Genomic DNA, 24997 nt, shown 5'->3' on the forward strand with positions numbered 1-24997 from the left:
CAGAAGCTGTGAAAATTGGTGCCCTTTTAACTGGCAGTATTTATTTGTGTTTGTGTAAACACTTTTAAAATATATTAACTCCTTTTCAATGTGTGATTTTTGAGTATTTGTAAGTATAATTTGTAATGAAGTATGAAGAGTAAAAGGTTTTGAGAGATAGTTATGCTGCTACTTTTATGTCAGCCTTGGCAGAACGGTGGAAATGCAATGCAAAGTCAGAACTTGCTCATTTTGTTTGCCCATTGTAAAGCTGTCTAGCTTTCACTTCTATTATCATGGTATGGAGAGATATTAAAGGAAATCTCAGACATGTGTTGGTTTTAGACATTGCGGTTAATCCCTTACAACCTCCTGGGCTACACAGTGGGAGGTTATTGTGCTGAGTGAAATAGTGTCTAGCAATAGAAGATAATCACTTTGTCTGCTTTTGTAACCCTCTAGTTGAATTGTTTCCCTCTGCTGGTTATCTCATTACATTGCTAACCTTATGCCCCATTGGCTTCCCATGACTCACGCTCACAACTAAACAGAGCCTTTTTGTAAAAATGAGTTTTGTTTACGCAGGATATATCTCAGGAAGGCTATGGAGCTCGCACTGTGCCGCCATTGACACCTAGCAAGCCCAACCATGAAGATTTGAACTTGTTACAGCAGGAAAGACCATCAAGTTTGCCTGTAAGTGACTCATGATGTTTTTTGTAATACAATTGAAGTTCACCATTTATAGCTGCTGTGAAAAATTTGATATTCTTTAGATCATAGCACGTTCAGCATGGAAGGGGTCTATTTGTTTCACCACACCTATGCCAGCTATTTGAAAGAGTTTTACAATTAGCCCCACTCCCCTGATTTTTCACCATAATCTTACAAATTTTCCTCTTTCATATGTTTGCATCCAACTCCCCATTGAACTTGCCATTGACTCTACCAACAGTATTCTTCTGGGCAGTGCATTTTTGGATGATCAGGTCACAAGCAACCAGGCCAGACATACTATCTTCCTGTGACTACAACACAAGTGGGAGAAAATGTGAAAAATTTCCTTGTGAAAGCAAATATATCTTCCTTAGTAAATGTTTATCCTTGTCTGTAGTTCTTTTGCCAAATTATTACAAATCTATGTAGTCTTTTTATGGACCCTTCTAGTACTCGAAACCGTGTAGTCAAAGAGAAACAACACTCGAGAAGCTTGACACCATCCAGGACAAAGCAACATGCTTGATTGGGACCACATCCACTGCCCCCGCTACCGATGTTCAGTAGCGGCAATGTGTACCACCTACAAGATGTACTGTAGAAATTCACCAAAGATTGTCAGACAGTACCTTCCAAACCCATAACCACTTCAATCTAGAAGGACAAGGGCAACAGGGACTGTACATGGGAACATCACTACCATCACATTCTCCTCCAAGCCACACACCATCCTGACTTGGAAATATGTTGTCATTCCTTGACTGTTGCTGGATCAATATCCTGGAATTCCCTCCTTAATGGTATTGTGGACTGCAGCTCACTACCACCTTCTCAAGGGCAACTAGGAATGAGCAATAATTGTTGATCAGCCAGTGACCACCACATCCCACAAAAAAAAATGAACAAATGAAAAAGAAATCAAAAACTCTGAAAAATGTAAACCTTTACTTTAAAGCTATACTTGTTCCTCTGCTTTGAGGAGAACTGTGTTTTTATCTTCAGGTGGGCATGACGGGAAGGCTGTTATTTATTGTCTATCCTTAATTCAGAAGGAAAAAGCAGGAAAACTTGGAAAGAAATAAATTTAATTGTATTGATCTTTGATTTTGAAGTATAAATTGCAAGTCAGACCGCTCTGCTTGAATGGATAGTTTCAGCATTTTGACGCAGTGTTCAAAGTTAGGATGATATATAACTTGGAAGAGTTCTTGTAGGTTATCATGTTCCCATGTAGAATTATAGAATCCCAACAGTGTGCAAGCAGGCCATTCAGCCTATCAAATCAACATCAATCCTCCAAAGAGCATTCCACCCAGACCCTGCACAACCCTGGATACTATGGGCAGTTTAGCATGGCCAAACTACCTAATTTCCTCATCTTTGGACTGTGGGAGGATGCTGGAGCACCCACAGGAGAAACCCATGCAGATATGTGAAGAATGTCTGTGTGGATTTTGCACAGTCTCCCAAGGGTGGCGCTGTGAGACAGCAGTACTAACCACTGAGCCGCCGTGCTGCCGCTGTGTCCACTCTGCTGATCTCTGTGTATAACAGAAGTTGTGGGTTTGCAATGTGCTGTTGACAAATTTTGAGTTATTGCCGTGTCTTGAACAGCTGGTACATTGCAGTCCCTGTGTGCTGATATTAGAGGGAGTGAACATTTAAATTGATGGAAGCATTGCTGATCAAGCAGGTTCCCTTGGTGGCATCAAACCTCTAGTGTGTTTTTGGAGCTGCATTCAACTAGGCAAACAACACGTATTCATCACATTCTTGATTTGTACCTGGCAAATGGTGGACAGGGTTTGGGGAGGTCAAGGTTGAGATATTTTCTGCAAAATTTCCAGCCTCGGACCTGCTCTTGGAGCCACTGTAATTAGGTCTGGATTAGAGTGATGCTGGAAAAGCACAGCAGGTCGGGCAACATCTCTGGAGCAGGAAAATCAATGTTTCGGCCAAAAGCCCTTCATCAGGAATGAGTAATTAGGTGACTGTTCAAGTTCAGTTTCTGAACACTGGTGACCGCTAGCTTGCTAATATTTGTGATTTCAGAAATGGTTATGCTGTTGAACGTCAAGATCAAATAGTAAGCTACTATCTTGTTGAAAGAAGTCAGTTTTTGATATGGATATGGCATGCATGTTGCTTGCCACATAGCAGTCCAAGCCTGAATGTTTTCCACATCTTGCATGTTGAGCCATAACTGCCTGTTTGCCTGTTGAATTATGAATAATAGTTGGCATGTGTGCAGTCATAAGTGAACACTGAGAGTCACAAAAGTTTACAGCATGGAATAAGGTTCTTTGGACCATTTGAGTCTGTGCCTGTCAAATGCAATTATCTAACTATCTGAATCCTATCTTTCCACACTTGGCTCCTAACCTTGTTATACCGTGGCACACAAGTGCACATCAAAAACTATTTAATTGTTGTGAGGGTTCTGCCTCTACTACCCTTGCAAGCAGAGAGTTCCAGATTCCCACCACCATCTGCATGAAAAAAGAATTTCCTTTCAACTCCAGCCCCTTACCTTGAATCTATGCCCACAGTTATCGATTCCTCAACTATGGAGATTGGTTCTTTTCTGTCTACCCTATTTATGTTGGTCATAATTTTATGCATCTCCTCAGTCTCTTTTGCTCCAAAGAAAACAATTCAATCTCTTTTCATAATTAAAACTCTAGCCCGGGCTACATCCTGTAAATTTCCTCTGCATCCTCTGTTGCACAATCACATTCCTCCAATATGTGAATTCCAGAATTTGCTCTCAGAACTCTACCTGTGGCCTAGCCAATGTTTTATACAGTTCCAGCAAAACCTTTGTACTGTTAAACTTTATACCTCAGCTAGTAAAAGGAAGGTATCCCCTCTGCCGTATTAACCACTTTATCTAGTTGTACTGCTACCTTAATGGATCAATGGGCATGAACCCAGATCCCTCTGATCTTTGGTGTTTCCCAAGGTCCTTCCATTTATTGTGTATTCCCTTGCCTTGTTCGTTCTCCCCAAGTGTATCACCTCAGCTTATCCAGATTGAATTCTGTTTGCCCCTGATCCACTTCTGACCTTATGGTGAAGCAGTTAACAATGTTGTGGCAATGTGTCTTTGGTCTGAATTTATGAGCTTCTCAACAGCAGCAACCATCTTCCTTTGTGGTAGGATTGACTACAGCCTTTGAAGGACAATTCAGTTTGCTCTTCCAAGTTGGGGCAGGGCAGATACAATAGACATACCAATTTGAGCTGTTAGATTGGTTCTGATCACCTTCCATTTACCCTGACATAATGGAGGAGTTGTCAGTGTGAAGATAAGCTTTATCTCTGGAAGGGCTGTGAACTGTCCATTTCTGTCTTTACTGCCATGACAGATGGATCTATGAGAAGTAAGTTTATAGCCAGAAGGTCCAGTAGGTTTTTTTCTTTTGTTGATTCTCTCATTACTTTTTGCAGGTGAGGTCTTCAGATCTCAGCCAGTTCAGTCAAGTAGTGGTGATACTGACCATTCTTTGTGATTTCTTTGTGATGGACTTTGAAGTTCTCCAACCATTGTGCATTCTGTGCTTTTACTATTCTCAGTGCTTCATCCAAGTTCTGTTTAACATGGAGGAGCTCTTATTCATCAGCTGAGGCACTGCAGTATAATTAATCCGATTTTCTTGCTCATGTTTGGCCACATGTGGAAGGCACATTATGGGCTACCAGGGCTAGTCCATCCTGACTCTGTGGCATCTGTGTTGGATCCCTCTGGGGTGGACCTGGATATGTCCAAGGATAGTGTTGAAGAAGTCTGCAGCATTGGCTGTGAGGTAGGACTTAACTAGAATGACTGTGTTAATTTCTGTAAGACAGCACTCTCAGTTTTGACACAAGATGCCAAATATTTATAAGGAGGACTGCAAGGTTGAATGAAAATGATGTGCTTTTTATGTCCATTCTTAGTTTGATTGCTGAAGATACCTCTGATTTTTATTGATTTTCATCTTTCAGTAGTGGTTAGATGCAATTGAGTGGCTTCCTCAGCAAATTAAAAGTTAACTACAGGTACATTGCTGTAGTTCTAGAACTACACAGAGATCAGCCGGGTTAAACATATCTGCCCCTAAACTTTAACATAAATAGCTATAATTTATTCTTTGTAGTTCTCAATTTGGGAAAGAAACAAAATTATAATAGAAAAGTTATTGGATCTTTGAATACCAAATGTGATTTAGAGGTTTTTTTTGTAATGGCCAATTTGTGATAAGACATTCGATTTCTGTTCCTGTGGACTTTGGAGATTCCGTATCGTAACAGCAAATTTGCTGTGTAGAGCAAGAGACTTATAAATACCTACTCTGATGTTAGACTAGATACATAGGCTGGGCTTTTACTCTGAGGTGTAACTGAGAGCAGAGATGGGAGGGCCCAGAATTTCCTGGCAACTGTCTGTTGTAAAGAACCAACATACTCTTAGCTTTTTTTTGGAGTCCAGACTGGGAGGGTGGGTGGGATCTGGATGTCTACCTACTGTAGGTATATGGAATCTACTAAGAACTTATTAAAGCCTTGTTTGTCCGACTGGGATCTTTAGTCAGCAGGTAGGCTCCTGGAGTCATCAGAGAAAGGTGGTGACCTTCTCATGGCCATGCAGACTCCTGCATGGTTTAAAAAAATCTGGGTGTCATTTATAACCATAGGGACCTTTGCTTTTATAAACTGAGAGGGTTGCTACAGCTTGAGATGCTGTCATTCCCGAAATGGAAAGGCAGGTGACACTTCCTTGAGTACCACAGATACTACCGCTGGGTCTCCAACATTGAAACCTGACCTACTGTCTTGAATTGGATAATAAGAAATATGTTTTAAAATCCTGTTTGATGACTATTCCTTAAATGCTCTGAAGTTAAGACCCAACTATGAACTTGCCATCTGGATCCTAACTCCAAATTACAATCCATGTTTTGGTTTGATAGAAGGGATACTTTATGATCTGCTTCATTGTTTGGAAGGGTATGTTTCCAATCCATTCAGGAATTGATCTACAGTTGAGTCTTTCTAGGTTAGTTGAATTAAGGTTTTGACATTAGAAAGAAAGCAATGTATGTGCAAATTAACCAAGAAATATTTAAATTCCTAGTTTAAGATGTTTGCCATTATTTTATGAGGTTGCTTGTATATTGCCCTGTACAGATAGATGAAGGCACGTTGGTGAGCTTAGTGGCAGGTACTAATGGTGCAAGTTGTTAAGCTTTCCTTCAGTAACGAATTTGGGACCATTATGTTACTGTAATTGCTTCTACCAAAGCTCTTGTCATACTTGCTGCATACTGCTTAAGATTTTTGTTAACAAAATATTATCAATTTCAAATTTAAAAGTACCATTTGATCTGCTATCAATCACTAGTTGAAAAAGAGAATGTTTTGAAAATGCTTTTTGTAAATGTTCTGAATTTTTCTCCTGAAAATTTAATTTTTATTTGCTGTAACTTTGAGATTCAGCCCCTATGGTAGATTCTCCAAACAGCAGAAATATGCTTTTCCAATCTGTTCACTTTAATATTGTGAAACGTTTTGATCCAATCTCACTTCACCTTCTAAATTTCAGGGATTACAACCCTAGGCTGGATAATTTGTCCTCCCAATTTCATGCCTGTGTTGATATGTCATGCTTGTAAATTTTCTGTTACACTGTCTCTCAAATTGAAGTTCACAAAACTTCAGCTACCTTCCAAACAGGCTTGAAAGCATGGTTGCTGCCCCTTTATATTCTAGTCTTCTAGATATCAAGGCCAGCAATCCATCAACATTTTAGATTATTCTGGTGCATGACATTTTTATGATCAGTATATGTACATTCCATCATTAAAGTGGCTAATAAAGACAGTAAATAATTGAGGCTGCAACACAGATCTGTGAGGGACACCAGTAGTCACATTCTGCTGATTAAAATGCCTACTATAACCGCTCTCTGACTCCTGCAGCTCAGCCAGTTTCCACGGCAGGTCAGCAATTTGCCTTCTCACCTAATTGCTTCAGCTTTAGCTAAGAGGTTTATGGTTGACTTGAAGTTAACATGAATAGCATCCATAGACACTACATTAGTTACTACTACTACAAAAAATGATCACCTTATCGAGCATGACCTATCTTTATAAATCCATTTTCACTCTTTTTGACTGGCTGAAAATTTTCGAAGTGTTCATTCACCCTATCATTAATTTTTGACTAACAATTTCCAGCAAGAGAGGATGGTTTAAATGATTTGGAATTCCCTGCATTTCCCCTCCTACCATTCATGAACAGCATAATGACACAAGTAATTTTCTAACCTAAAGAAAAATATTTTACAACTGCTGTCATCAAACCTGTGCATTCCTGGTATCTCTTTTACTAATAGATTAGGGACGGGGCAGAAAATGAATAAATTTTGCTGTTGCTCATAGCAGATTGTTTAGTCTCAGTAGCAGGTTTATAGTGGCACAATATTTCATTCAGCTGTGAAATAAAATCATAGAACACTTTAGTTAGAAGTAGCATCCAAAATGCACTTCTGTAATCTTAGGATTTAGTTTGTTTTAAACATTTAGAATAAACATATACAATTAATTTTATTCCAAAGGTACTTGGTCCGTATGTTTAAAATGGAATGTCTGCAAAATTTGTGCACGTGTCCATGAATGTTCTGTATCATTCTGCGCATTACAAACTGTACGAAAAGAATATTGCAGTTTTGAAATGATACGGATTGGAAAATTAGAATGATGGAGGGATTGGATCATAAGGATCAATTATAGAAATTAATAATCTTCATTAGACCAGCCTATCGCTGGCTATGTGCTTATATTATGGGTTTGTGTTGCATAGATTACAGGATACATATAAAAGAATGCATATATATTTATCATGATGGTTAACAAGAGGCAGCATCATGAGGAATTGTTTTTATTGTTTATGCAGTGAGTAGTGATGTAAACTCTGCTTTGTTAATTCTGTCTTTTCTTAAAAAAATCAAGTATTCCTGAGGCTGAAGTGTTTGAAGAATTCCTAGTATTGGCTTTTAGTGAACCAGTTATTTCTATGGTTAGAATACTTATGGTTTGGTGGGAGGTGTGATTGAAAAGCCAAACTAATATAAGCTGTAAGGTTTCATTGTGCTCTCTTGTTGTGACACTAAATGAAAATACAGCACAAAAGTCTACTATAATGCTGCTTTATACAGCATGATTGCATTTATATGATGGCTGTATCCAGAAACTGTATGCTGTGAACAATGTTTCTTTAAATGGGTTAAATTGGTTATTGTGGCATGGTTGACTTCCTGCTTCTAGCTTGGCAAGGACAAATCAGCTAGGATCTGAGTTAACAGGTCTGTTAAGAAATGGGATTTTTGAGAAATGGGTTCATACATTGAATCAATTAGTGATCCTTTGCTATTCACGTGCATATAAGTGAGCTACAAGGCATTTGTAGAGCAGCTCGGAGGAGAACATACTCTGTCTGATCTCTTCGTGAGCTGCAATTCTAACTCCCCAAACTACTCTGTTGCCAACCTTTCCACCTAATCTTTTTAATTTCTCCTCTTCCAACTCCATCTTCTTAGCACTGGCAAAAGTGGACTGGAAGCAGATATGTAATGGTAAATTAGTGCCAGAGCATTGAGAGGCATTCAAAGAAATGGAAGTTTTAGCACGAACATGTTTTCTTTAAGAGTGGATCTCCGAATCGGGACTTGCCTAAGTGTCACAGAGCATGCAGAGTATGAAAAGATCTTTAGAAGGCAAGCATATTACTGATCATTAACATGTAAAGAGTAAAAGGATAATTAAGGAAAGATTACTGCTGTTTGGAAACCAAAAAAAAGTTCTGTTCAGTTGGAAGATGTGGCCATGTTTTTTTTAATGAATACTTCACTTTGTTTCCTATTTTTGTGAAAAACAGAATAGTCATTGCAATTGAAGAGGAAGGGGTAGCCTAAATGATTGCAGGCCAGTCAGCTGAATCTCTGTGGTCAGCAGTTTATTGGAAAAACACTGAAAAGAAGAATATTCATTATGTTGAAAGGCACAAATTAATCAAGAGCAGTCAGCGTAGATATTTTAATAATGTATTTTTGTCAAATTTGTGAAATACCTTGGGTTTTTTAATGCTAAAAACAGTATAAAATATCAATTGTTGTCCTCTTATTCCTGACAACTGTGTGAAATTGTCATTTTTAGTCTGTAACCATTGTCTTCAGTCAAATGTCAATTTAGCTGATTCTGCAGTTAGGTTTCAATTGTAATTGTGAGTGCTCATTTTAGATGTCAGAATATCTGATCTAAACAAAGTTGAGGTGTAGAAAAACAAATCACTCTAGCGCCATTAAATTCGTGGTGGTATTTTGACTATTCTAAAGAAAGGAACAATGAAACTAACTTGTTGTGGAAATCTGACTATTCTGGCTGTGAAAAATTGCTATTCCTCATCGTCCCCTCCCCCAACTCTGCATGCTGTCTGACACAGGCAAATCCTGATTTGGGAGATCCACTCAAAGAAAACACGTTTGTGCCTCACGATGCTCTGACATTAGGTAGAGCACCGTCTAGTGGATCTATTAAGTTGGTGAAATATACTTCTCATTGAAGTACAGATAAAGTGATGCAAGTTGAGAAGCTCCTAGATCTCCTGTTAAGAGTTAGACACTAATATAAGACTAAGTTATGGCATTTGCCAGAGTAAATTAGACATTTTTTAAAAGCATGGATAAATATGACTTGAATGTTTTTATTTAATGTTCTTAAATGTAGGATGTAAACTCTAAATGTGGCATAATTTGCTACCATAAAGTTCAGCTTTTCCATTTGTCTACTAAAGTAGATGCTGTAAAAGGGTTATTTCAGTGGAAAGTACTCCTGATTTTTGAGGGTTTCATGTATTTTCTGCTACTTGTCTGCAATAGACAACTTTTTTTTTGCTTTCTGGTAGCACATTTAAGTATAGATTAGCAGACTAGTCTGTTTACTTCCTTTAGTTTGCTTCCTCCTGCCGTCTTTCCACAAGGATCAGTGCAGGGATGTTTGTCATATATAAATGATTTGGATGAAAATATAGGTGGTCAGATTAAGTTTGCAGACGGCATGAAAATTAGTGGAGTTGTGGATAGTTAGGAAGATTGTAAAAGGATAGCAGGATATGGATCAGTTGGAATGTTGGGTGGAGAAATAGCAGATAAGTGTTTAATACAGACAGATGTAAGGTGATGCAATTGATGTCCTAAAACGCAAGAGGAAAGTATATGTTACATGGCAGGACCCTGAAGAGCATTTATATAAAGAAGGATCTTAGGGTGCAAGTCCGGAGCTCCCTGAAAGTGGCAACACAAGTGGATACGGTGCTAAAGACAGCGTACAGCATGCTTGCCTTTGTTGGTTGGGCACTGAGTATAAAAGTTGGCAATTCACATTGCAGCTGCATAAACTTTAGTTAGGCCACATTTGGAGTATTGTTCGCAGTTGTGGTCACCAACTATAGGACAGATGTGGAGGCTTTGGAGATGGTGCAAAAGAGGTTTACTGGAATGTTGCCTTAATTGGGGTGTATTGGTTATAAAGAGAGGTTGAACTAACTTGGATTGTTATCTCTAGAACCTCAGGGACTGAGAGTGACCTGATGCAAGCATATAAAATTATGGAGCCGCAGATGGATAGTTGGAGTCTTTTTCCCAGGGTAGAAGTGTCATAGGTTTAAGGAAATGCTTAAAGGAGATGTGCAAGGCAAGTTTCTTTTTAAAAAGAGGGCGGTAGGTACCTGGAATGTGTGCCACAGAAAAATGGTAGAAACTGATGTGATAGCAGTGTTTGAGGCATTCCAAAGCTCATCTCTGCTCTTAATGTTGAATGTCTTCGTGAGTTCTCTGAAAATTGTGCACAGATTTTTGTTTTTCTCTCAGCAGCCTGAATGCATGTTTGTACCATATCTGTGGTGCCTCTGTTTGAAACTAAGCTTACTCTCTGGGAGATTTTCTCTTCCACAATGGTAAGCACAGTCTTGCTCAGTATTCTAGCAAGGCTCTTCCTAACAGTAGAAAGGAGAGCAATCCCACAGTCGTGAAGCAATCTGAGTTTTCTCATTTGTTTTGTACAAAGTGATGGTAACAATGTTACAAAGATGCTTGGCAATACTGTCTTGTTCTTAGCAGGCCATGAAACTTCAAAGGCTTGGTATATTTTGTATAGTCACCTTGATACAAGGATTCAGATGCAATTGCTTTGACTGACAGGCCATTGTTCCTCTTCATCTGATCAAGAGTGGTCACTGTTTCCTTCAGAGTTGGGTTGTCAACCAGTTATTTTCTGTTGTCAGATGTAGTTGACAGCAGTGTCATGCACTGTGCACTTGACACCTAAGACTTTTCATGAAATGCTCTGACCACTAGTCCAGAATGGACTTTGTTGGTGTGAAGTGTCTAACCATTAAGGGTCTTGCTCCTCAGGGTGTTTTTTTTGTTTTATATATAACCAGCACACAAGTATGTCAGCTGTGGAAAACCTGCCATTTCACCATTTTGAATGTTCTTCAGTTAAAATCCCTACATTAAAGGGCGCTGCATAAATGATAGCAGGCTGTCTTTTTCTCTTGGCTGATGAGCTGATAATTTTAGTGCAAGCAGGCCTCAGATTTTCTTGTCATTTTCATTAAACCAGTCCTTGTTTTTCTTGATATTGAATCTAATGTCCTTGTTGCGAGTATCCAGTTCTGCAGCTTTTATGTTCCTGGATTTCCTTTGAAGTAGAATCACCAGTGAGATCAGAGTGTTCCAGTCTAGCGTATAAGGTTGATTGATATGTATCTTTGCAAAATGAATTTTGCAGTTTGTTGACTCGATATATCATTGGTAGGCTGTCACCAGGTCTGTTCTTGTGCTTTGACTTGAACTGGAAGTTTAGTTTTGATTAGACAAGCTGGTGGTCTGCATTGTCAGGATTGGGTGCACTCCAGTATGCATGTGTCCGTTAGGTTACATAAGTGCTGTTAGGAGGGGCATTTTGGATGAATTCACTGAGATCTGTTTAGATTATTATCTTGTCAGCTAGGTGAGCATTCGTGGTTGGAACATAATGAGATGAGCTGATGAAAGTTCTATACTCATTGATCTTGAAGGGGAAAGGCACAGGGAAATGAGATAGGAATGACCAACTGATAGCTTTGAAAATTTAGTGAGGATGGTTTTCTTCACCATGAAACCAACACCAAAGAGATGTTCACTTTGAGGTCTACCTGCCCAACAAAGAGTGTGGCCTCTATTGTGTTTCATCAGGCTGCCTTGCTCCAAGAAGTAGTCTTTATTTAGAGTTGCTATCTATGCTGGTTAGCACATGGGCCAGCAGGGTATGTGAAATAACTGCACGGAAGCTGATATCCTGTTGCCAAGTCACCCATTACTTGTGCACGACGTATGGGCTCTGACCAGCCAGCTTAAAGCCAGTTCCTAGACTGAGGAGACATCCTGAATCTCCTGTTTATTTTCTTCTCTAATCTCCTGTTTGTGTCGGTCAGCCCGTGCCCCCTGATTGGCATTCCTGCTATCGGTCTGGGCCATTGCTGGCCACATGCCGCCCCTAGGTGAGAGAGACTGTTTACTTCAGGGGACGATGTTTGGTGTTAAAATCATAGATATGGCTCTGCACAGGTACAAGGCGAATTGATGCAAAGTCAGGTCCCAGCACACACAGTTTGGGTAGGTGAGGCGGTCCTGAACAAACATGTAGATCACCTGAAAGCACCTACTGCGCAAGCAAGGCAGGAGCAAAACATACCTGGCCCCTCAGAGCAGTCAGAAACCATGGATTCTCCCCCTCCAACTAGCAAAGAGAAACCCTCAGTGTCCAAGGTGGATGCAGTCTTGATATCATTACAGCCGTAAGAGGAGGAAGAAGCTCACCCAAGATGCTCTGGGTGCAAGAGACAGGTTACAGTCCCAGGGCAAAAATGTTGCAGAAGAAGCTACAAGAGAAGGAACAGGACTATATTCCCATACTTAAATGGGGGAGGGATGTAGTGATTGGAACTGGGGTCAGGTGGATCTCATTGACTGAGATCTTGATTGGCCCAGGATAACAATCCCAATCAGGGAGTCTGTGCACCCAAAAGAAGTGTTTTTGGTCACTGAACGGACAAAGAAGAGTTAGAGGCAGATATTTTCCAATTCAGCTTGAGAGTATGTTGTATAAAGTCTTCAGAAAGAAATATTGCCATAGATATAAAGTTCACTTTGGGTGAACTCATTAGGAGAATTGTTATGGTTACTGTTCATCTTGGCCTAAGTGCTGGAAATCACTTGTTCATATCTTGGAACTGTAAGGGAGGACCCTTGCATCATTGTAAAGGGAGGACCCATTTAAGACTGGAACAAAGAGTGTTCTACAAATTGCACAACTAGGCAGGTATAGCTTGCATCCGTTGGGGTTTCTACAGTATTACCTTTTGTTTGGAGGAATAATGACTGAATTTAAAGGTGAGGTTGGTGAACGCAAACTTAAGTGTCGACAGTGTGGTGCTGTAAAAGCCCAGCAGGTCAGGCAGCATCCGAGGAGCAGGAGAATCGACATTTCGGCCATAAATTCTTTATCAGGAATGACTCTGATCTCCAACATCTGCAGTCCTCACTTTGTCCCAATGCAAACTCAAGTTCATCCATGCAGATAAGGGTGAGTGGATGGAGATTGGTGTGCCTCTTCAGTGTTTCAAATTATTCTAGCCCCCACCTTTTCTTTTGGGAAGGCAATAACTGCCAATGATGATTTAACTTAAATGATTTACATCTTTGAATCTGTCCTTTGTTTCATTTCTTGTCTTATTACTATTCCCCTTTGTTTTGCACTATCATCTTTGTCTTTTAAACTTTCTTTCCTTTCATTTATCATGGGCCTTCTCTTTCATTTTTCCCTTCTCCCTGTGTTCCTGCCTCTCCTTCATTTAAACTGGTTGGGAGTGAAATTGCAATGAAAGGTCATTGATCTGAAATGTTAACGCTGTTTCTCTCTTTGCAGATGGTGCCATACCTGCTGAGCATTTCCTATTTTGATTTCAGGTTTCAGCATCCATAGTATTTTGTTTTTGTATGGAGAAATAGCCATCTATTTACAGTACATATAGAATTGAATGTCACAAATCAACACATTGGGAAGTTGGGGATAGTCAGCATTTTGCCTATTCTGGATAACAATTCAGCTCAAGGCAGGTTTTAATGACAAGATTAGTATCTTCTGTAGACTTTATTTAGGCAGTAATTTAAGGTTGTGGCTAATTTTAATACAGCAATGGTTTAAAAGCCACCTTCGTATTAAATTCAAGTGCAAAAAGTTGTTTTTATGGAATAATGCCAATTGGTTATTTTAATTGAAAATACATCCTTTTTAATTAAAAAAAAAAGTGTTTTTCTTCTTTGCATACCCAAAATGATCGCTGCCCACTGTGATTACAGCTTTATGGTCTTCAGACCTGACATTTGCCAGTGTTAGTTAGTCTGTCTCAGTTAGAACTCAAGATGGAAAGAAATAACTGCACATCTGTCATTCTTTATGGTGTAATAGCTTTCCACTGTTTAAGAACAGAGCAAGGAGCCAGATGTTTATAGTGATTATCAAGAGCACTTGGATGTTTTGTATTCGACTTACCAAATGATAGGAATTTCAGAAACTGCATTAAAGTCCAGGAAACGACTGCCTGTTGTGTTTTCTTAGAGTGTGAATAGCGATTGACTATGTAGTTCAAGCTTTATTCTTTTGGGTAGAGAATTGCACTATGTTGTCATGAGTATTTTAAAATGCAATGCTGTTTTTACCTTTTCAATTCAAGCACTGAGTAAAAAGAATTACTCCTGCCATTGGCTCAATATGTTTTTCATGCTTTATAAATTCAATCTTAGTTTCAAATTGTTAAGTGTTTTGGTGGGTGTCACTAAATAATAGATTTGATTTTGATTGAAAATTGCTTTAATGCACACTTCTTTCTATAATTTGCTTGGGGAGTCCTTAGTTCAACAAAAGAGAACGAGAGGTTAAAATCCACTTTAATGTTGTTTCCCAGCAGCCTGCCTTGATATGGGGATATTTTCTTCACTGAAATACAATATTTGTACATCTTTTCATTGTAGTGAATATGCAAAGGTTTGCCTTTTACAGAAATATGAAGGAAATTTCTCATTCTCAAACTTCACTGAACCACATTTTCTGCAACTTATTGTCAGTTGTGAGACAGAAAATTGTAAATCCAATGATCCATTTTGTCTGATTAAAACAGGGTATAATCAGTTCTGCTATAGCACAGTAGTTGCTGTCTTGTGCAATCCCGTGTTATAAGAAAATTGCATAACAGCAGCACCATTTAAAGTAATGGGGCTGGAATCACGTTATAACCAACATATGCTTTAAAATTTCACATTTTAGAAACAGGGTGCCCAATTCGTCAATCATGTTATGGTGAATTCTTGTTAACAAAATACGGGTTACAGCAGTACAACCTGTAATTTTCTTCAACATTGGCTATGCTTAGAACAGTATATGATAATGCAATGTTAATCAAGAATGATTTAGATGAATAATTAATGGTTGCCATTTGCAAAGATTAGAATATGAACCGTTTATTTGCTGTTCAAGTGCGTATTGTGTGCATGGACTGCAAAATAATGTATTCAGATGAAAATTATCTTTATTACAGTTTTGGTGGAAGGAGCTTCCACTTAAACATGCAGGATGGGATATTGCAATTAGATAAACACCAAACTTGTAAGAATGAGTATGTGTTTGTTGGTGGAATGGTATCTGCCATTGAAAGTGGACCGATACCACAAGTAAATAAATTCATAACAGTTTTGTTTATTTCCTAAACAACCTGTTTAAAATTGTTAAGACACATCTCTAGAGTGGGTGGGACTTGAACTCAGGCTTCCTGGCCCAGAGGTAGGGACAGTACCCCAGCACCACAAGAATCACCCGTTAGGAATGGGAATAGGTTGAAGAAGTTGAACTATAAGGAGAGACTAAAAAGGCTTGGATTTTTTTCTTTGCAGCAGAGAAGACTTGTTTGGGGGGGTGGGGGGAGGGGAGGAGAAGGAAGCATGATTGAAGTGTATAAGATTATGAATGGTATGCACAGAGTAAATAGAGAGTATCTGTTTCTCTTGGTTGAAGGTCACTCACACGAGGGACATAGTTTAGAGTAAGGGGCAGGAGTTTGAGAGGGGATTTGGGGAAAAATGTTTTGACTAATCGGGTGGTGGGAATCTGGAATGCCCTGCCTGATAAAGTAGTAAAGGCCAGAAACCTTGCAGCTTTTTCAAAAAATAAATTGGATGACCATTTCCGATGACATAACATTCAAGGATATGGGACAATGCAGGAAATTGGGATTAGCGCACATTTAGTGGTAGTTATGTCAGTGCACACTCAATTGGCTGAAGGGCCTTTCCTGCATGCTATGAATCTATAAAATAGATACTTTTAATCAACTTGATCAGACATGTTATGACACATGTCTGTCCCACTAAGTGGGATACCTACTTTTAAGCTGTATAGCATTATTATTCATATGTGACATTCCAGTTTCCCACCACTGCTGAATGAAAATGTTTTTCCACAAATCCCCTCTGAAACTCCTGCCCCTTACTTTCAAACTATGCTGCTCTTGTGATTGACCCTCAACCAAGGGAAACAGCTAGTCTCGATTCACATCTGTGACACCACTATTTCCAGTCAAAATGTAAGTGGTTGGATAGTTATCCTAATCATGCCTAGACTGCACTGTTGTATATGACTGGAATTAATTTTATAGTAATAATTTATATATAGCTATATTCCATAATTTCAATCCTAAAGCTTAAAAATCCTCGTATTTTGTTGATCAGTAATTCTGTTTTCATCAGCTTGGAGTTCTGCTTATGTAGTTTGCAGAAGCTGTTTTTAATCAGACTCTGCAGATTTTTTTTTGTATTGTAGACTATTTGCTGTATTTCTGAGTAAATAAAGTTTGCTATAAATCCAGCCCAGCCTCCAATTTATTGTCTGACGCAGTACAATTTGTTGATAGACTTATTGGTGTCAATTGATATTTTGAGTAGCAGAGGAAACAATTAAAATCACGCCTGCTTCACATTGCATAATTGTGTATATTCGCAGGTATGTGTTGAAAGATACTGGGGAGGGCTACTGTTAGTATCTCAGATGCATAGAGATGTACAGGACGGAAACAGACCCTTCGGTCCAACTTGTCCACGTTGACCAGATATCCTAAATTAATCTAATTCCATTTGACAGCATTTGGCCTGTATCCCTCTAAATCCTTCCTGTTCATAAACCCATCCAGGTGCCTTTTAAATATTAAAAATCCCACAACACCAAGTTATACTCCAACAGGTTTATTTGGACATACAAGCTTTCAGAGCGCTGCTCCTTCATGAGGAAGCAAGGAACAGTGCTCCGAATGCTTGTACTTTCAAATAAACCTGTTGGACTATAAGAGTTAAAAAATGTGGTGCTGGAAAAGCACAGCAGGCCAGCAGCATCCGAGGAGCAGGAGAATCGATGTTTCGGGCATAAGCCCTTCTTCAGGAAGGGCTTATGCCCGAAACGTCGATTCTGCTGCTCCTCGGATGCTGCCTGGCCTGCTGTGTTTTTTGAGCACCACATTTTTCAACTCTGGTACTCCACCATCTGCAGTCCTCACTTTCTCCTGTTGGACTATAACCTGGTTTTGTGTGATTTTTAACTTTGTCCACCCCAGTCCAACACCGGCATCTCCACGTCATTCTTTTAAATGTTGTAATTGTACCAGTCTCCACCACGTCCTCTGGCAGCTCATTCCATACACGCTACACCTTTTGTGTGAAAACATTGCCCCTTAGGTCCCTTTTAAATCTTTCCCCTGTCACCCTAACCTATACCCTCCAGTTCTGGACTCCCCCAGATAGGCTATTTACCCTATCCATGCCCCTCATGATTTTATAAACCTCTAAGGTCAGCCCTCAGCCTCCGTTGCTCCAGGGAAAACAGCCCCAGCCTCTTCAGCCTCTCCCTACAGCACAAACAGTCCAACCCTGGCAACATCCTTATAAATCTTCTCTGAACCCTTTCAAGTTTCACAACATCCTTCCTAAAGGAGGGAGACCAGAATTGTACACAGTATTCCAAAAGTGGCCTAACCAATGTCCAGTAAAGCTGCAACATGACTTCTCAACTCATATACTCAATGCTCTGACCAACAAAGGAAAGCATACCAAATGCCTTCTGCACTATCCTATCTACCTGTGACTCCACTTTCAAGGAACTATGAACCTGCACTCCAAGGTCTCTTTGTTCAGCAACACTCCCCAGGATCTTACCAATAAGTGTACAAATCTGCCCTGATTTGCCTTTCCAAAATGTAGCACCTCACATTTATCTAAATTAAACTCTATCTGCCGCTTGTCAGCCCATTGGCCCAACTGATTAAGATCCCATTGGACTCTGAGGTAACCTTCTTGGCTACCCACTACACCTCCAATTTTGGTGCCATCTGAAAACTTAATAACTATTATTTCCTATGTTCACATCCAAATAGTTTATATAGATGATGAAAAGCATTTGGACCTAGCACTGATCCGTGTGGCACACCACTGGTCATAGGTATTCAGGCTGAAAAGCAACCATCCACCACCACACTCTTTGAGCCAGTTCTGTATGTAAATGGTAGATCATTCATCTTTTGGAAAAAGATTAGTATATGTGGCAATAATTTAAAAAATGTAAGCGTTTTGAAAGTAGACTCAAAGTTTGCAGTTCGCAAACTTGCAATTGAAGTTAAACTAAAGTCAAGCAATAATATTCTGCTGTGAATAGCATTGGTTGGAAGCAAGAAAAACTGTATCATCTAATTCTTCCTTTTTAAATTTTTGGAACTAAAAATTCAAATATTTAACTTGATTAATTGATCTTACATATAGTATTTGTAGAAGGAGCCTTGGGACAGTCACAGCTGCATTTCATTGTAGATTAGAAAGTGTTCACAATATTCGTGAATTGTTATTTGCTCCAAGTGCTCACATAGGAATGTGCCTTCCCAAAAAAAAGGAAGAAGTTAAATAGAAGTAATGATTTCTAAACTGCAAAAGTTCAAAAGGGCTGACAATTGAACTGATTAGATTAGATTCCCTACAGTGTGGAAACAGATCCTTCGGCCCAACAAGTCTACACCGACCCTCCGAAGAGTAATCCACCCAGACCCATTTCCCTCTGACTAATGCACCAAACACTATGGACAATTTAGCATGACCAATTCACCTGACCTGCACATTTTTGGACTGTGGGAGGAAACCGGAGCACCCGGAGGAAACCCACGCAGACACGGGGAGAATGTGCAAACTCCACACAGACAGTCCCCCAAGGCTGGAATCGAACCTAGGTCCCTGGTGCTGTGTGGCAGCAGTGCTAACCATTGAGCCACTGTGCCGCCCCTAGTCAGGGGTAAATGATATTTATCATAATAAAGATTATAGAAACTGTACCACCTAAGAATTAACTACTATGTTCATAAGATGGTTGGTATGTTAATATATTAGTGTTGAAATATGGTATTGGAAAAAGCACTGCAGGTCAGGCAGCATCCAGGGAGCAGGAGAGTCGACGTTTTGGGATAAGCCCTTCAGCCATAATGTGAAGGGAAAGGGGGCTGTGAGATAGATAGGGGAGGTGGGAGTGGGACTGGGATAAAGGTGGATTGAATAGCAGTCGGTGGATGCAGGTGGGAGGTGATTGTGATAGGTCAGTGGGGAGGATGGAGCAGATCGGTGGGAAGAAAGATGAATGGATAGGTAGGTCAGGTCAAGAGGTCGGTGCTGGATTGGACTTGGAATGGGGTGGGAGACTTGCAAACTGGTGGTCAGTGTTGATGCCATGTAGTTGTAGGGTGCCGAGGCAGAAGATGAGGCATTCTTCCTCCTGTTGGCAGGTGGCTTTGATTTGGTGATGGAGGAGGGCCAGGATTTGCATATCCTTGGGAGAGTGTGAGGGGGAGTTGAAGTGGTTGGCCACAGGGCAATGCATATTGACCAGAGATGTTCTCTGAACAGCTCCACAAGTTGGTGCTTGAACTCCTTGATGTAGAGGAGGCTGCATCAAAAGCAACGGATGCAATAAATGAGGTGGAAGGATATGCAGGAAAAGGGGTGCTGGATTTGAAATTATATGTTCGGGCCTTGGATGGAGGTGAGGGGGGAAATGTGGGTGCAGGTTTTGCACTTCATGCAGTGGGGGGGAATAAGTGCCAGATTTAGAGGGTGGGTTGGTGAGAGCGTGGACCTAACGAGGGAGTCACAAAGGGAATGGTCTCTGTGAAATGCAGATAGGGGTAGGGAGGGAAATATATTTTTGGTGGTGGAGTCTGACTTAAGCTGATGAAAATGGCAGAAGATAATGCGCTGTATCTGGAGATTAGTGAGCTGGAATGTGAGGACCGGGGATTCTATCCTTATTGTGGTTGGGGAGGTGGGGTTCGAGGACGGAGGTGCAGGAAGAAGAGGAAATGTGATGGAGGGCATTATTGATCACATGGGAGGGGAAATTGCAGTCCTGGAAATAGTAGGGCAACTGGGATGTCGTGGAGTGGAATTGCTCCTCCTGGCAGCAGATTTGGCAAAGGAATTGGGAGTCAGGGATTGCAGTTTTACAGGAGGTCGAGTTGGAGGAGGTGTAGCCAAGGTAGATGTGGGAGGATGTTAGTTTGAAATAATCAAGGATGGGCAGGACTGGCAGCTTAATGTTCGAGGATATAAATGCTATAGGGAGGATAAAAAGGGAGGCAAGAGAGGAGGGGGAGTGGCATTTTTGATAAGGGATCCCATTACAGCTGTGCTGAGGGAGGATATTCCTGGAAATACATCCAGGGAAGTTATTTGGGTGGAGCTGAGAAATAAGTAAGGGATGATCACCTTATTGGGATTGTATTATAGACCCCCTAATAGTCAGAGGGAAATTGAGAAACAAATTTGTAAGGCGATCTCAGCTATCTGTAAGAATAATAGGGTGGTTATGATAGGGGATTTTAACTTTCCAGGCATAGACTGGGGCTGCCATAGTGTTAAGAGTTTAGATGGAGAGGAATTTGTTAAGTGTGTACAAGAAAATTTTCTGATTCAGTATGTGGATGTATCTACTAGAGAAGGTGCAAAACTTGACCTACTCTTCGGCAGAGCAAGTGACTGAGGTGTCAGTGGGGTATCACTTTGGGTCAGCGACCACAATTCTATTAGATTTAGAATAGTGATGGAAAAGGATAGACCAGATCTAAAAGTTGAATTCTAAATTGGAGAAGGCGAATTTTGATGGTATTAGGCAAGAACTTTCAAAAACTGATTGGGGGCAGATGTTCGCAGGTAAAGGGACAGCTGGAAAATAGGAAGCCTTCAGAAATGAGATAACAAGAATCCAGAAGAAGTATATTCCTGTCAGGGTGAAAGGAAAGGCTGATAGGTATAGGGAATGCTGGATGACTAAAGAAATTGAAGGTTTGGTTAAGAAAAAGAAGGAAGCATATGTCAGGTATAGACAGGATAGATTGAGTGAATCCTTAGAAGAGTATAAAGGAAGTAGGAGTATACTTAAGAGGGAAATCAGGAGGGCAAAAAGGGGATATGAGATAACTTTGACATGTAGAGTTAAGGAGAATCCAAAGGGTTTTTACAAATACATTAAGGACAAAAGGATTACGAGGGAGAGAATAGGGCCCCTCAAAGATCAGCAAGGTGGCCTTTGTGTGGAGCCATAGAAAATGGGGGAGATACTAAACGAGTATTTTGCATCAATATTTACTGTGGAAAAGGATATGGAAGATGTAGAAAGTAGCGAAATAGATGGTGACACCTTGCAAAATGTCCGAATTACAGAGGAGGAAGTGCTGGATGTCTTGAAATACATAAAGGTAGATAAATCCCCAGGATCCGATCAGGTGTACACTAGAACTCTGGGAAGCTAGAGGAGTGATTGCTGGGCCTCTTGCTGAGATATTTGTATCATCGATAGTCACAGGTGAGGTGCCAGAAGACTGGAAGTTGGCTAACGTGGTGCCACTGTTTAAGGGTGGTAAGGACAAGCCAGGAACTATAGACCAGTGAGCCTAATGTCAGTGGTGGACAAGTTGTTGGAGGGAATCCTGAGGGACAGGATATATATGTCTTTGGAAAGGCACGAACTGATTAGGGATAGTCAACACGGCTTTTGTGCGTGGGAAGTCATGTGTCACAAACTTGATTGAGTTTTTTGAAGAAGTAACAAAGAGGACTGATGAGGGCAGAGTAGTAGATGTGATCTATATCGGCTTCAGTAAGGCGTTTGACAAGGTTCCCCATGTGATACTGGTGAGCACGGTTAGATCTCACGGAATAAAGGGAGAACTAGCCATTTGGATACAGAACTGACTCAAAGGTGGAAGACTGAGGATGGTGGTGGAAGGTTGTTTTTCAGACTGGAGGCCTGTGGCCATTGGAGTGCCACAAGGGTCAGTGCTGGGTCCTCTACCTTTTTGTCATTTATATCAATGATTTGGATGTGGATATAAGAGGTACAGTTAGTAAGTTTGCAGATGACACCAATATTGGAGGTGTAGTGGACAGCGAAGAGGGTTACCTCCGATTACAACAGCATCTTGACCAGATGGGCCAATGGGTGCTGCATTTTGGGAAAGCAAATCTTAGCAGGACTTATACACTTAATGGTAAGATCCTAGGGAGTGTTGCTGAACAAAGAGACCTTGGAGTGCAGGTTCATAGCTACTTGAAAATCGAGTCGCAGGTAGATAGGATAGTGAAGAAGGCGTTTGGCATGCTTTCCTTTATTGGTCAGAGTATTGAGTACAGGAGTTGGGAGGTCATGTTGCGGCTGTGCAGGACATTGGTTAGGCCACTGTTGAAATATTGCGTGCAATTCTGGTCTCCTTCCTATTGGAAAGATGTTGTGAAACTTGAAAGGGTTCAGAAAAGATTGACAAGGATATTGCCAGAGTTAGAGGATTTGAGCTCTGGGAAAGGGCTGAACAGGCTGGGGCTGTTTTCCCTGGAGCATCGGAGGCTGAGGGATGACCTTTTAGAGGTTTACAAAATTATGAGGGGCATGGATAAGATAAATAGACAAAGTCTTTTCCCTGGGGTTGGGGAGTCCAGAACTAGAGGTTTAGGGTGAGAGAGGAAAGCTATAAAAGAGACCTAAGGGGCAACTTTTTCATACAAAGGGTGGTGCATGTATGGAATGATCTGCCAGAGGATGTGGTGGAGACTGGTAGAATAGCAACATTTAAAAGGCATCTGGGTGGGTACATGAATAGGAAGGGTTTGGAGGGATATGTTCTGGGTGCTAGCAGGTTGGACTAGATTGGGTTGGGATATCTGATTGGCATGGATGGGTTGGACCGAAGGGTCTGTTTCCATGCTGTACATCTCTATGACTCTAAATGTCCGTGTTGAGTTGGTCACCAGAGACAGACAGGGGTCCAGGAAGGGGAGGGAGGTGTCAGAGATGGTTTATGTGAACTTGAGGTCAGGGTGGAAGCTATTGGTGGTTGATGAGCTGTTCAACCTCCTCATGGGAGCACGAGGTGGCGCCAATACAATCATCAATGTAGCGCAGGAAAAGGTGGGGATGGTGACGTTGCTAGTTATTTGAATAAATGTCTATCTAACCATATACATCATAGGAAATGATGTAATGTCATGTGTCCTAGTCATGCACAGTCAATATTTGTAAATAAAGCTTACTTTCCTGCCTCATGATGGTGGTCTAACATGTCTTGCATTTGTTGCCTTGGCAGGGTTGTGTGGTGTTGTGGTTGCTGTTCTCCTGAAGGCTGGGCAGTTTGCTGCAAATTATTTGAGGTTTGGTTGTTTGAAGGTGTGAAGTAGAGGTATAGGCCAATGTTGTCTACCTCATATGCTGCAGGAAAGGATGCCCCGAGACATGGTATATTGGCGTGTTCGTTGGAACACTACAAAAACAGATAAATGGGCACTGCACAAGAATCACCAGGCAGGAGTGTTGCCTCTCAGTCAGGGAACACTTCAGCAGTCAAGGACATTCAGCCTCTGATCTTTGGGTAAGCGTCCTCCAAGGCGTCAGTCTTCACAGTGGAAGACATGAGTGGTATCCCAAAACTTCGAGAGTCAGGGGCAGAGCTGAGTATGGTGGCCATCACCAAGGCGAAGGTGCTAGAAAAACTGAAAGGTATGAAAGTGGATAAATCACCTGGACCAGGTGGACTACACCCTAGAGTTCTAAGGGATATAGCTGAAGAAATAGTGGAGGCATTAGTGGAGATTGTGATCTTTCAGGAATCGCTAGAGTCCGGGAGGGTCCCACAGGACTGGAAAATCAAACGTGACACGCCTGTTTAAAAAGAGAGTAAGGCAAAAGATGGAAAATTACAGATAGATTAGCCTGACTTCCAAGTATTTCAGAAATTTCATCCTTCACAATGGAAGTGTATAGTAAAATAGGGCAAAGTCAGCATGGTTTCATCAAGGGGAGGTCATGCCTGACAAACCTGCTCGAATTGTGTGAGGAAGTAACGAGCAGGTTAGAGTAAGGAGAGCCAATGCATGTTATCTACCTGGACTTAAAGACCACCTTTGACAAGGTGCCGCACAGCAGGCTACTGAGTCAGATAACAGCCGACAATGTTAGAGGCAAGATGCTCACATGGATAGAAGTTTGGCTGTCTGGCAGAAAGCAGAGAGTGGGTGTAAAAAAAACTCTTTCTCAGGATGGCAGCCAATGGTGGTGTTCCACAAGGCTCAGTTTTGAGACCACACCTTTTCACTTTATGCATTAATAAGCTAGATGAAGGAACTGAGGGCATTCTGGCTAAGTTTGCAGACAATACAAAGATAGGTAGAGGGAAAGGTAGCATTGAGACGGGGAGGCTGCAGAAGGATTTGGACAGGTTAGGAGAGTGGGGAAAGAAGTAGCAGATAGAGTACAACGTGGCAAAGTATGAGGTTGTGGAATTTGGTAGGAGGAATAGAGGCATGGATTATTCAGTAAATAGGGAGAAAATTCAGAAGTTTGAAGTGCAAAGAGATTTGGAAGTTCTAGTGCAGGATTCTCTCAGGAAAACCTGCAGGTTGAGTCAATTGTTAGGTGAAAAATGTGATGCTGGAAAAACACAGCAGGCCAGGCAGCATCCGAGAAGCAGGAGAATCGACATTTCGGGCATAAGCTCTTCTTCAGGAACCTCACTTTCTCCTGAGTCAGTTGTGAGGAAGGCAAATGCAATGATTAGATTTTTTTTAGATTAGATTACTTACAGTGTGGAAACAGGCCCTTCG

General features: G+C 40.8%; 1 protein-coding gene across 13 annotated transcripts in view; it reads left to right on the forward strand.

The window, feature by feature from the left end:
- Positions 1-24997, forward strand: part of arid1b (AT-rich interactive domain 1B) — a 590298-nt gene that overhangs the window by 237764 nt on the left and 327537 nt on the right. For 12 of the 13 annotated variants that reach the window (XM_072581056.1, XM_072581059.1, XM_072581057.1 and 9 more), the window contains exon 4: positions 565-675. The exons of the other annotated variant lie outside the window; for it this stretch is intronic. In XM_072581056.1, coding sequence (XP_072437157.1) covers positions 565-675 — 111 coding nt within the window. The remainder of the gene's footprint in view (positions 1-564; positions 676-24997) is intronic. 13 annotated transcript variants of the gene reach the window in all.

Source organism: Chiloscyllium punctatum, chromosome 11 (genome assembly GCF_047496795.1).
Source record: "Chiloscyllium punctatum isolate Juve2018m chromosome 11, sChiPun1.3, whole genome shotgun sequence".
Classification (NCBI taxonomy): Eukaryota; Metazoa; Chordata; class Chondrichthyes; order Orectolobiformes; family Hemiscylliidae; genus Chiloscyllium; species Chiloscyllium punctatum.